The following is a 13,921-nucleotide window of genomic DNA, read 5'->3' on the forward strand; positions in this document are numbered from 1 at the left end:
GATACATCTGATAAAGGACTGCTATGGAAAATACAAAGAACTCTTAAAACTCAATAGTAAGAAAACAATTTTATTAAAAAACAGACCAAATACCTTGCCACCTTACCAAAGATCTACAGATAACACATAAAATATATGAAAAGATGCTCCACATATGTCCTCAGGGAAATGCAAATGCAAATGAGATACCACTACACATTTATAAGATTGGCTAAAATCTAGAACACTGACAACACCTAATGCTAGGTAAGGATGTGGAGCAACAGGCATACCCAAGACGTTGATGGTAGGAATGAAAAATGGTATAGCCACTTTGGAAGACAGTGTGGGTGTTTCTCACAGAAGTACATAGACTCTTTACCATACAGTCCATCAATCAACACTATTTAGTATTTACCCAAAGGTGTTGAAAACATATCCACCCAGGAACTTGCACGTGGATTTTTAGAGCAACTTCAATTGCGGAAACTTGGGAGTCAACCAAGTTGTCCTCCAGTAGGTGAAGGTAAACTGTGGTACATATAAACAATGGACAACTGAACATTAAAAAGAAATGAGCCAACAAGCCATGAAAACACACAAAGGAAACTTAAAATGCACATTACTAAGTGAAAGCATCCGATCTGAAAAGGCTACAATAGTGAATGATTCTACCTAACATTCCGGAAAAGACAAAACTATGGAGGCAGTAAGGAAAAGAAAAAAAAAAAAAAACAGTGATTATGGGAGGTCAGGTACAGGAGAGATGAATGGGGGAATAGAGTTATTTTAGGGCAGTGGAACTATTCTGTGGATTATAATAACATTTGTCCCCAGTGTACACCACCAAAAGTGATCCCTAAGGGAAACTATGAACTTTGGGTGATTATGATATGTCAATGTAGGTTCATTCTTGGCAAAAAGTATACCATTCTTAGGAGTAATGTTGATCATGGGCGAGGCTGCTGCAAGTGTAGAGGCAGGGGTATAGGAGAAATCTCTGTGCTTCCTCTCAATTTTGTAACAAATCTCAAACTGCTCTCTAAAAAATATTTAAACAAAAACATAACAAAACCCCCAAAATTCTATTCATCTTCGCTTGTAAGCCTGAAGTCAACCAAGAGGTGGATGAGATGTTAGATACAGAATGTGGCTCATTTCCTAGATGATTTCCTTTCTGGGAAGAGTGGCAATTCCAGTGTCCAAATGCTAGATGTCTCATCTTGCCTCTACGCCAGGGATTCCCTGTTGGCCTCAGGTATCTGACATCTGGTCAGCTAATTCAAATCTATGAATCCTCTAATAATGTGCCTTTTCAAAACACTCAGTAATCTACAGAGGGGAAAAATAACTGATGACAAGATTATAATCAACAGGCAGAATTTAAGACTATCTTTGTTAGATTAACTATGTGATTTTTTGTTGTTGTTGGCCAGAAACAGATGAAAAAAAACCCCTAGAAATGTCATTTTCTGACCCTTCAATTATCTTGTTGTCCACAACCTGGAAGCAGAGTAGTTTAATGAGCCTTGGCAATCACTAATGAATTTGTTATGCACACAGCCCCGAGTTTAAGCATATGGCTTTACACACACCTATTTTATGTGTCTGTGATTTTTAAACAAATTCATTTTTTTTAATTTATTTTATTATTATTATTTTTTTACGATAGTCATACAGAGAGAGAGAGAGGCAGAGACACAGGCAGAGGGAGAAGCAGGCTCCATGCACCGGGAGCCTGACATGGGATTCGATCCTGGGTCTCCAGGATTGCGCCCTGGGCCGAAGGCAGGCGCCAAACCGTTGCGCCACCAAGGGATCCCGTGTCTGTGATTTTTAAGTTTGTCTTAATATGTCTCCTGGTATGAAAATCTTTTTATACCTTTGTTACCAGAATGAATAAAATCTGCACTGAAATTACTAGAACCATAGCCATAGAATAAGGCAGCTTTATCATTCTTCCCCCATTTAGGAGAAAAACCTGAAAAACCACTCTAACCCATCTTTGGTAAAGAATGTGTTCAAAACTGTGTATGTTTTAAACCAAAGCATTTTGAGAAAGATCTTTATTTGCTTTATACAACAACAAAAATTATATATTACACATTAACATAGTATATATATCACCACGGTCTATAATTCATAAAATGCTGTCTACCAAAAATAGTTCTACCATTGTTAAAAAAATAATAAACACTTAAAAGTTTTTTTTTTTTTTTAAGCTGTACATTTTCTTCAAAAGAAGAAATTTCTAGCTTTTACACGGGAGGGGTGGGGGGACGGACACATTTGAAACGAATGATTCCATCTAAGAAGTTTTTCTTATAGGAGAAATGTGAGATTCACACTATCATTTACGTTTTCTTCTTTTTTCTCTTCTTTTTTTCCAACATTTCTACCATTTTCCTCTTCTTTGTTGACACCACGATATTTCCTTTTGTTGGCTTATTACTGTCACCAGTTAAACCACATTTCTTTGCATTAGATTTGGACTGCCTTTCTTCTTCCTGTACTATATCGCCAGCTTCCCTTTTGTTGATTTTGGACTGCTCTTTACTTACTAAAATACAAGAAACAGTTCATTTAAAGACTGTTTTTCCCCTCTTGAAATAAACACAGGTTGGCAAGAAAATAAAATTATCTGAATCTCCTCCACTTCAACAATTCAAGAGCTACAATTTTTTAAAAAATCATCCCTTTCACTTACCAGGAGAAGGCTCTGCAGCTGAAGGGAGGCTTTCTTGTGTGTCTGTCACTCTGTCTAGCCATACTCCAAGACATGTCAGCCTGGCATTAGTTTTTACTTCACAGAGTAAAGATGGGGGAACTTTCTAAAACAGAAGAAATAAAAATTCATGATAATATAGGGGAATTTTAAATGATTTTTCTTTTTCCATAATCAAGGTAACTTATTATTTAACATTTTATTTTTTGAAATAATCTCTAAACCCAACATGAGGCTCACACTTAACAACCCCAAGATCAGGAGCCATATATATTCTTTCAACTGAGCCAGCCAGTTGGAAGGTTTTTAATTTAAAAGTTATGGTATTTTTCTTCAGAAAAAAATAAGCTATTTAGAAGAAATCTATCCTGATTCATTTCTGGTTTGACTGTGTCCCTCATGCCCTCACAGAGCATGTTTCTGAATATTCAAAAACTGTAAATTCATTAAGAAAAGGACCATGTCTTTTATTTATTTCTAGGTTTAACACAAAACCCTGCAACCACTTAACAAACCACATTTACAGAATGTGTTTATAAGAGAATTAAGAATAAATGAAGAGGGTCTGTGAGAGCAAGGCTACTGAAGAGAATTTAAGTTGGTTCCATTATCTACCAGTAATTTTCAAATTTTTAATAACAGCAGTATTTTTATTTAACAAAATCTTACAGAGAACATCATTATACAAATGGAAGTAGCACTTCTCTGAAAAAGGAGTTCTGGCACCTTGCCAGCTCAGACTCACCAATACCAACCCCAAGATAGCTCCTGGAACCCTAACTTTAAAACTATGAATATCAAGCATGCATGGAAGAGATTTTAAAGACTTCTGCCTTGAAAAATAGTACTGAACTCAGGCAGTACTGATAATAACACTTACATTAAAGTGCATTTATATGGTACTAAGACACTGACCTTATCCTGCTTAAGCTTCCACATTTTGATGAAACCATCACTGGATGCTGTAACAATAATGTGATGCTCTGGATCTTCAAAACTGAATATGTCTTTTACCCTAGGATAGAAATATTAACACCATAAAAGATCCTTTCTCCCACATAGTATGATATTGTCATAAAGAGTCTATGTACACGTCTCTTGATTTTTCAATTCCAAGTGCTTCCAAACTGTCCAAGGAACAGTGATAAAATCTGACTATGCTTCACATCCTATGAGTCAATGAGTCCTTTTCAGGGACCAAGTCCCAAGATAAAATGGACTGTTAACAATATCTTAAGAAAAAGTTAAAAAGATTATGATAACTATAATCAGGTTATCATAAAGGAAATAGATACTTAAGTCCCTCACGTGAAGAGACTCCCAAGCTCAGGATGAAGAGACAAGTAAGGCAACAGATGAACCATGGCTTCCTCCTACACATCCATTTCTCTCACATCCAGGGCCACTACCCCTTGTCTAAGCCACTACTGTTATTCTTCTGGATTACCGAGTAGACCACTGGTCTCTCTGCTTCCATTTTTGCTAACAATATTTTAAAATTATGAATCAATCATGTTACTCCCAGGCTTAAAATCCTACAAAACTCAGATCTTTTAAAAAATAACACAAGAGAGGAAGAAGGGACTGGAGATATATATATATAAAGCAAGTCTGGCCATAAACTGACAACTACTGACGCTAAGAGGTAGGGTCTATGGGGATTGCTTCCTTAAACTAGTCTGTCTGCCTTTAAGTTCTTCCATAGTAAGAAATAAAAATCTATAAGGTTCTTAATATAAAATCTAAACTCCCCAAAGCTCTTATATAAAATCTAAACTCTACAAGGCCATGCACTGTTTGGCTCACTCTGATCTAGTCACAAAGCTCCATTATCCATTCCTAAAATACACCCAGCTCTTTCCTTCCTCTGTCCCACTGTGCCTGCAGTTCTCTCCTCTCTCTAGAAACAGGTCCCTTTTCATCTGTAGAGTCCTACCCCTTCCCTTCCCCGGTCATACTAAGTTACTGCTGGTATTCTTAAGGCACATTTTTCTATTTCTTTCCAGTTAGAATTATCTGCTGACTCTTTTATCATCTTTAACTCTCTATAAGAGCCACAAAAGCAAGCTCTTGTCTTTTTTGTTCATAATTAAATACTTAGTGCAGTTCTTAATGGATGCTCATGAATACCTGTTAAATCAATGTGAATGAATGGCCAAATATCTTAAGTGCTATTTTTTTTTTTTAAAGATCGGATTTAAGTGTTATCTTAAGCGTTCTATTGTTATTAGTACATTTGAAATGCCCTTGAATGAACACTTCCCAATACAGGGAAAAACCAGGGCCTGTACACGGACTGTAGTATCCAAAGTACTTACAAAGATAGTTCTTAAAAACTGTTATTTAGAAAATAAAAACTAGGACTAAATTTAAGATACTGAAGAACACGCAAATGAAGCACATTAAAGTACAACTGTTCATTATCACCTTTTCCAAAATAGTAGGAAAAAAAGAGGCAGATAGATCTGGGTTTGGATCACAGTTCCATCACCCAACAGTAGAGTAATCTTGGCCAAGTCACTTATAACTGTTTACTGTGAGAACCAGTGTCTATCCCCTAGAAATACAGTGAGCAGTAACAGGTAAGAAAGACTGGCACAAAACAAGTCAATACTGTCACCTATCTCTCCTGTAGGAAAAAACCAATACTGTACAAAGGGGGAAGAAGTGGGCGATGGGAATAAGTAAAAGAGAGGTCCTGGCAAAGCTCAACATTGTTTAATTTTTTTGTTCCTCTTCAAATATGGTTGATTTCAAGCCCCAAGATTAATAATATTACTGGAAAAATATCTTGTGCAAATCACTAGCCCTGATACCAATATCCCCACTTTTGTACAACTTAAGGCCAAGAAGACATTTCCACCATCCTCTCCCCAAAAATATTTATGTAGAAATGTCTATCTCTGCAGTTGTTCATGAGAAAACATGGACACTGTTTTATGAAACTACTGCCTACATTAACACTTAATGAAAACTACACATAGATGCACATAGAGACTGGCAAAGAAAATACCTGTTTTCATGAGCTTTAAATTCACAGACGCACATTAGTGAATCACAGTCAAAAAACCTTACAACTTCTTCATCTCCAGCCACTGCAAGGACAGACTCCTAGAAGAGGGAAAAAGAATATCCAGAATGTCATCAACAAGTCCAACCATCACCATATACACTAAGATCCCACTACTGATTTCTGGTCACTTACTGAAAGAAATGTAACAGAAGATATTCTCTTTTCATTTGTGATGGTGCCACTAACAGACGCAGTGTCTAACTGATAGACATTTATTTTATTCAGGATGACAACTATGTATCTCTCTCCTCTTGGGGACCATTCAACTATGTGAGCATCTGTAAGTTAAAAACACTAAGCTTTTTTAGTTCATAAACAAGAAAAAGAAATGATCAGAGTAATTATAAAAAGAGTAAATGATTGCACTGTGCATTTTCACATCCACTATCCCTTCACAACAAACTTCGGTACATATTTTACAAGTTAAGTTTTAGAAAATGAACTGGATTCAAAGAATCATTAAGTCATAGACCTGGTAGATGACAGTCATGACGAGAATTCCCATCTAAAATGGGAAAGGAAAGGGGAGCACCTGGGTGGCTCAGTCGGTTAAGCATCTGCTTTCAGCTTAGTTCCTGGGATTGAGTCCCACATCAGGCTCCCTGCTCAGGAAAGTCTGCTTCTCCCTCTCCCTGCTGCGTGTACAGACTCTCTCTCTCAAATAAATAAAAATCTTTAAGACAGATAGAAAAATAAATAAAATGGGAAAGGAAAGTAACCTGAATTATTGCCCCAGGAGGTAACCACCATCAAGTAGGGAAATAAAAGTGTATGTGGATGTACATACACTCATATTCCATGAAGTTATAAAAAACATTCCAAATAAAAGTACTCACTCTGTTTTATATTTTTTATGAATGCTGATCTTCCTTCCACAAGATTCCATGTTCTGCAAAATAAGAAGCTCACTTAAAGATCACTTACACTAGGCGTAAAGGTAAGCATAATGAAGACTTAAACAACTGACTACACAGGAAGCTAATTAGAACATGTTTCTTACAGCAACACTGGAAATATTTACTATCAAGCAAGAGTAACTCATCCATTCCCATACTCTCTAATATATTTAAAATGTTTAATATATTTTCAAAAGATTTTGCCTCCTAAAACATTTGTTTTTAGGACCACCCTCCTCTTCACAGCTTACGATTGGGATATACTATGTACGAGTGAACTCAGAGCCTGTCATTTTTTTCTCTACCGTTGTGAAAAGGTTCAATACCTTTCAGTAGCTGACGGCAATGAGACAAGACAGAAAACAAATATTATACTAAAATATATCGATGGTAGCTTCCTGTTGTCCTTGGAGAACAAAGACCACAACTCGGAAAAGATGCTCTCGGCATTAACGACGTACCTTAACGTCTTATCTGTACCCACAGACAGGGCCAACTTGCCAGACGGGTGAATAGAAAGGAAGGTCACGTGTCCTCTAAAAGGAAACCAACAGTTAGACCCCAACTTCACTGGCACCTAGAGACCGCCAGTGGGGAAGGGGCCTGACTCACTTGTGAGCTTTAATCGACTTCAGGCACTCCCACTTCTTTGCATCCCACACACAAATGAGTCCATCTTCTGCCCCACTGATTAAGTGCCTGTTGCCATAGAATTTCAGGCAAGTTATTGTGCCTGTGGAAAAACCAAGACAGGCAGACTTAATGTTCATTTTGAATGCAAACTCCATTTCTGGTTTGAAGGCTACACTGTGGTAAAAGTAAAACATCTAACTAAAGTCTTAGGTGAAGAAATTTCTTTTACAAAAACAAACAGGCAAGAGCTCCACAAGGAATGAAGAAAAATAGGAAATGTACTTCATCCCCATCCTAGCTCCTTCTCAGTCAGTCCTTTTCCAACTGTGGAACACCTTGCCAGTGGCTTCAGGCAGACCAGATCTAACTATTTCTTCCAAACCCAAGGGGGAGAGAAGACTTTCTTGTGTGAACTGGGATTGGATGAGACAGAATGGAAAAAGAACGCATGTTGAATTCAATCAAAGCCTTGCTTCTGTTGAAAAGGGAAACGCTTATCAAAGTAGCTAAGGACCTAAGACAGACACTGACTACTCCAAATTCACTGCTAGAACCAATGCGTGGCAGTCTCATCTGGCTTTAATTGCAGGAAGCCAACATGACGGAGTGTCCCCAAGCTAAGGGCACGTCTAACTGGGGCTACAATTTTTAAGTTCTTCCTTTCCATTGCCCCTCTCCTGGAACACGTGTTAAGCCTCCATTCTTTGTCCCTGGGGAAATACAGTAAAAACAGCATGAAGTTCAATATTGAAAAAAACACACCTATTCGGCCTACTAGTTGATCCTACCACTACCCTGGACAACTTCACCAGCGCCGAGGAAAACCCAGGCATGACGCGAGCATTACCAAGCCCTGACCTCAACTCCAGTGGCCTCGCCTCCTTCTCTGGTTCAGTCCCTGATGCATACACCCCGGGACATAGTTACCACCTAGAGCTGCTTGCACATCACAGCTTGTGAACTCTTACGAACCTCATCCCTGCCCACAACCTCATCTCTCACCAACCCTACCAGGCCCCCCTTCACTCACAGTTTACCTTTTTCGTTTCAGAGATCTATAGACCATTCACAGCCACCCCCCCACCTTCTGTAGCCCAACAATCTCTTCTTTCACCAAAAATCCTGAATTCCTTTGTAAATCAAGCCTCCTACCACACACACCAAGTACTTTTCTGCTCCCTACAAAAATGTCTGAGCTTAATGCAAACGGATGTTACTGGATTCATAGCCTCCAGCTTCAACAGAGAAGAATCTCATCAGTCTTCTGCTTGCTCTTACTCAGCATCTCTCTCACATCCTGGGTGCCAGCACGTCGTCAAGCCCGCAGGGCCCATCCCTCCCATTCAATCCCTAACCTCCTCTTCTCAAGGGCCACCCAGGACCTGGCCCATCTACTTCTCCAGTCACCTCAACCTTCATTTTCACCTTCTCATCATACATATTCACTTGCACACAACGGTTAAAAACATGGGCTCTAGACCTAGGTTTGAATTCTAGTTCTATTATTTTGTGACCATTGGCAAGTCAAGTTAACATCTTTGAATCTCAGTTTTCTCCTCTTTAATCTGAAGCCGTAACAGTAGTTTCTTGGCACACTGCTGGGCATGTGGTACTCCCTCAACCACGTCAGCTATCAACATGAGGCTGCTACTGTGCTCCTCTGCTTCCTGCTCTGCCCAGAATGCCCTTCTCCTGCCAGGCTAACTGGTACCTTTAAGACAATTCAATCAGATGTCATTTGGGGGAAGTTTTCATCGAAGAGCTGCTTCCACTCACTCCCCGCCAGAATGAGTTAAGTGCGTTCCTTCTCTCTCCCAATATGGACTGTGAAGAACTTAAGGATAAAAAAAAAAAAAAAAAAAAAAAAAAAAAAAAAAAAAACAAGACAAAACAACAAAAAGACCATTTTTTTCATTTCTGTATTTCCTAGCACAGACCATGCTACATCCTAGACACCTAATCAATCATTCAAATGAAGTCAAATTGTAAAGTAATAATGCCTCAACATTATCTTATAGGATCTAATATTCTTACCATTGTGATGCACTAAAGCCCCATGGTCTATCTTCTTTTTCATGTCATATATGTGAATTGTTTCATCTTTGCTCCCAGTGACCACAAAACGACTATTTACAGCCACCGCTGACAAGGAGGCAGTGTGGGCATGGTGAGTGAAGTCAGCCACAGCAGTCCATTTTTGCTGAAGAGTAAAACACACAATCAATGTCACAATCATATCATAGTTCTGAATTCCTTTGTAAATCAAGCCTCCTACTGCACACACCAAGTACCTTTCTGCTCCCTACAAAAATGTCTGCAGCTTAATGCAAACGGATGTTACTCGAAACACCTAAGTGGTTCCACGATCCTTGAAAACGACCAGTAGATACTTACAAAAGGAGAAGAAAAGTATGCAATGATAGTAGATTAAGAAAAACAAAGAACCTGAGAAATACGGCAGGCAGCAAGGAAATGGGAAGGCAATGCTGGGTATCCTGACTCCAAAACAATTATGGAGACAGGGCTACTTTAAGGTCCTAGCCAAACCCTTAACTGCTTAATATATTTATTTATATGTGAGGCCTGGATACCATTCATTCATTCAATGTTCAGATTTTGATTTGAATTTACTCAAATACTAAATGAATACTATGTGCCTGACACTATTTTAGACGGTTGATATATAGCAGTAAACAACGTCCTTATTATAACAGAAATGCCATCCCTGGGGAAAAGACAGTAAACAAATACGATGCCACATACAGAGGAGTATAATGACAAGTCTTACAAAGAAAAATAAACAGGATAAAGATTATGCTTCCTTCCATCAGTACCAATATAAGCCCCACAGAATGACCCATGACGGAGTCTCAAGAACTCTATGCTTATGGAGATGCAACTTTTGGATTGAATGAGACTGGATGAGCGCCAAGAGTGACTGGCAGCTGAAAACACATACACACACACCTCAAATGGAAGAAGATACATTAGGAAGTATTAGCAAAACAAACCAAAGAAGAAGGGAAAAAAAAATCAGACCTCTCTGAACACACCTAAGATGTGTTACAGCAAATTAATTTCTAAATACCTACAGCAACAGACATTGCTTCCAGCAACCAGGACCAAGGGAGCTCTACAATATTCCTGAGGGCTGCTATCGCCATAAAAACAAACAAGAAAACCCCAAACCTTTGTGCATATTACAGAAGGAATGCTGATTATCTGAGCTATTGTCTGTGTAGGTTTAGCAGCAGTAGTGGAGAGTGTCAGGGCTTCACATTTCACGCACACCTGGGGACCGGAGTCCCAGGTCTCCCGATCATCTCCTGTGTGGCCCGGAGCAGGTCACCTAACCTATCTCAACCTCAGGCTCTCACCTGTAAGACAGAGTCAGCTGTACCCGCCTCGGGCTATTGCTGTGAGGACGACTATATGTCCGGGACAACACAGCAACTTCATTACAAAGAAAACACAATCAATAGCACCATCTTTAGACGTTCAAGAGATGTCACCTTCCTGCCAAAAGCAGATTCATGACCAGGTAGAGAACGAAATAAACAAAAGTAATCAGTCAAATTACATATATCCAGTTTTCTGATTAATTCAAGACTGACGCCTTGACTTCGTACATAAATACTGAAAAAATAAAAATAAAAAAGGTGAGAAACCTATTTTTTCTTAGGGGAAAAAAAACATGACTAGGCTAAAAATTAGATCTTATTTCTAGTCCTGGACAGGTCCTAACTACCGGTTTCACTAATGGCAATTTTACTTAACATTGCTGCTCACACATCTGGTAAAGATAATTGTATTTTGTTGTCATTTTCTCCGTGCATCTGTCCCCCCTGCTCTCCCCACGCTAGCGAGCTCTCCAGCGCGGATCCATTCCTCTGGCTTCTTCGCACCCCCTTTACCAACGAATGGCCCCCGGGGGGAAAGGGCCCGAAACTACTGAATAAATTGGAACACTTTTTTTTTTTAAACCAATGAGCGATTCATCCAGACTCAGCTCTACTATCTTGAAAAATCCCAAGACAAAACTCAATAAAAGAGCAAACTGTTCTTTCATTAAACCCTGAACACGTGAAACTGGCTGTCAACTCACAGGCGTTAAACCCTGAACCCAGGAACGCCAGCTTCCTTCCTGGAAACCCAACAGACACGACCTCGTCTTATGAAATGCCCACTCTACATTAAAAAAAAAAAACAACTAAATTACACGTGTGGGTTCGATTCATCAGTGAAGCCCTAAGAGATCAAAGTGTTTACCTGAGACGCCGTGCCCACCTCCGCCGCGTGGGAACCCGCCCGGGCCCACCCGCGCACCTCCTCCCGCGGTCCCTCCGCGCGCCCCCTCTAACCTCCCGGTGCTCGCCGCCTGCGTCCGGCTCCCGGCGAATAGCGAACCCAAAAAGGACCTGCTCGTAGCAACCAGCTACCAGCTCCATTCAGCGGCGCACGTGCCCCTTCCGCGAGCCCCGCTCCGCCGACACGGAATGACGAAAGCGGACGCCAGCGCACGTGGGGGTCCTTCCTGCGCCGGCGCTCAAATTGACGTCACGAGCTCAGGGCTGCCCTTGGGGCGCCTGCCTCCGTGGAAACTGTTTCAGCGCTCGAAGATCGCGCGGAGCTTCCAAGACGAGAATAAAGAAGGACGCCGCGTGAGGACGTTCTCAAGGCGAGGAGAGAAAAGTTGGGAGCAAGCAGGCATGTTCTAGGTGGCCGCCAGCTGGGCGGGTCTCAGGGGAGCGTCATTTCCGTGACGTCATGGGGGTGTGGCCTGCCCAAAGTGGGCGGGGTCTCTGGCTGCGTGCTGCTCTACCCCGGGCGGCACCTGCAGATGTGGGTTGCGGGACCCGGGACGGGAATTAGGAAGGTTAGGAAATTCGGAAAAAGGAAGGTTTCCTTTTTGCGCCCGAAGCACAGAGGAGGCACAGAGGGGATGGCCTTCGGCGTCCGCGGCTTCTAGGGCAGCGCGCGCCTTCCAGCTCGTCTGGCTGCGCGGACTGTGCGGTCCCTGCGGCCGGCGTCGCCCCATCACCCGGAGGAGGGGGCAGGGCGCTTGACCCGAAGGGTGCAAGGAGGGGCCGCTCGAGGAAGCCGGGCGCACGCCGCCTCGGTGAACGTGCCGGAGGGACTCTCACCCCCGAGCCCCGAGATCGGCTCGGGGGCAAAGGGAGCCGATCGTGAAAACAGAAATTGCCTTAATTGACATTTGAGAGCTCCCCGTAGGGTATGGAGATGCAGAGGTCTGTTAGACAGGACGGCTTTGCACACGCCTGATGGAACACCTCCGGGAGCGTCAGCATCTCGCAGGTGCTACGGCAGCTGGGTATACAAGTGGGAGGGGGGTGGCTCGTCGGCGCGGGTTCGTCAACCCCTGTGGAGCGCTGAGCTTACAGCGCCTTCACCCCCTCCCCTTTTTTGTAGGATTTTGTTTACTTAATCAGGAGAGAGAGAGAGAGAGAGAGGCAGAGACACGGGCAGAGGGAGAAGCAGGCTCCCTGCAGGGAGCTGGATGCAAGACTCCCCGAGACCCCGGGGTCACGCCCTGAGCCCAAGGCAGACGTTGGAACTGCTGAGCCACCCAGGGATCCCCTCTTTTTTTTTTTTTTAAGATTTTATTTATTTATTCATGAGAGACACACACAGAGAGGCTGAGACATAGAGGAAGAAGCAGGTTTCCTGCAGGGAGCTCGATGCAGGACTCATCCCATGACCCCGAGGTCACTCCCTGAGCCCAAGGCAGATGCACAACCACTGAGCCACCCAGGGGGCCCGGTATCTGTTTATTTAAAAGCAAAAGTAATAGTCTCTCATCCAAAAAGAAAAAAAAAATCTTTGAATGAACCTATGTTTCAAGATCTTTCCTGTGTTCTGTCTGTGGAAAAGTCCCTGGTGCTCTCTTTAGCCTAGGGAGATCTCAGCTATGGTATGATAGGAATTACTACTCATTCAGTAGGTTTTTTTGAAATTACCTTTAACCTAGCCCTGTAACGGGGTATTTACTATATATTACTAGGTTATCACACTTTTTCTTGCTTAAGTATTTGTCGCATCTTAACACTATGGTTGGAAAAAGTCTTTTATTTCCAACTAGGAATCTTTTAGAATATGGCTGGTTCTAGAATGAAAACCGTAAACAACATGGACATAACTCAAAGTGGTGTAGTCATTTTTTTTTTTAACTGGAACCCATTAGCTGGGAAAAACCGTAAAGAGCATTTATTTATCCAGGTGATCCCAATCCGAGAGAGTTTATGGCTAAGTTCTGGCGGCTTTAAATACCCTGAAATTCTATATAAAGTTGTGTATGTACATTTTTGGAGGAGAGCATTGATAAAAGTTCACTCCATTTTCAAAAGGATTGGTGCCTCTACAGTTAAAATGTACTAATGCAGTATGAGGTTATGAATGTGAAATGAGTCTAGAAAAATAACTCAAAATCACACAGCTAAGTAACAGCCCCCCCCCCCCCCCCCGTCAGACCCTAGCGCTGCTGCTTTTCTACATTTCCTTGGGCACAAACTTTCACAAAGAAGGACAAAGCAGTTTTTCACTGTCTAAGGGAAAACAATGCAAAATTACATACTCGTTCAACTGGATCCAAACTGA

The 13,921-nt window shown here is 41.5% G+C and overlaps 1 protein-coding gene across 1 annotated transcript; it reads right to left on the bottom strand.

Moving 5' to 3' along the window:
- Positions 1-1,698: 1,698 nt before the first annotated feature.
- PAK1IP1 (PAK1 interacting protein 1) lies at positions 1,699-11,814 on the bottom strand. The gene is made up of 10 exons (XM_055322384.1): positions 11,668-11,814; positions 9,341-9,506; positions 7,286-7,406; positions 7,135-7,209; positions 6,614-6,666; positions 5,910-6,055; positions 5,718-5,815; positions 3,620-3,719; positions 2,687-2,810; positions 1,699-2,539 (listed from the first exon to the last, which is right to left on the bottom strand). Exons 1-10 carry the CDS (start codon positions 11,752-11,754, stop codon positions 2,334-2,336), a joined length of 1,176 nt encoding a protein of 391 aa, XP_055178359.1. The 5' UTR covers positions 11,755-11,814; the 3' UTR covers positions 1,699-2,333.
- Between the last annotated feature and the right edge of the window lie 2,107 nt (positions 11,815-13,921).

Source organism: Nyctereutes procyonoides, unplaced genomic scaffold (genome assembly GCF_905146905.1).
Source record: "Nyctereutes procyonoides isolate TBG_1078 unplaced genomic scaffold, NYPRO_anot_genome, whole genome shotgun sequence".
Classification (NCBI taxonomy): domain Eukaryota; kingdom Metazoa; phylum Chordata; class Mammalia; order Carnivora; family Canidae; genus Nyctereutes; species Nyctereutes procyonoides.

Excerpts from the sequence above, each read along its gene's own strand:
- PAK1IP1 (XM_055322384.1), bottom strand. The coding sequence starts at position 11,754 with ATGGAGCTGGTAGCTGGTTGCTACGAGCAGGTCCTTTTTGGGTTCGCT. Across the intron at positions 6,667-7,134 it reads GGTACAGATAAGACGTTAAG|AACATGGAATCTTGTGGAAG; the intron begins GTACGTCGTTAA and ends CTTATTTTGCAG. Across the intron at positions 5,816-5,909 it reads CTTCTGTTACATTTCTTTCA|GAGTCTGTCCTTGCAGTGGC; the intron begins GTAAGTGACCAG and ends TCCCTCTTCTAG.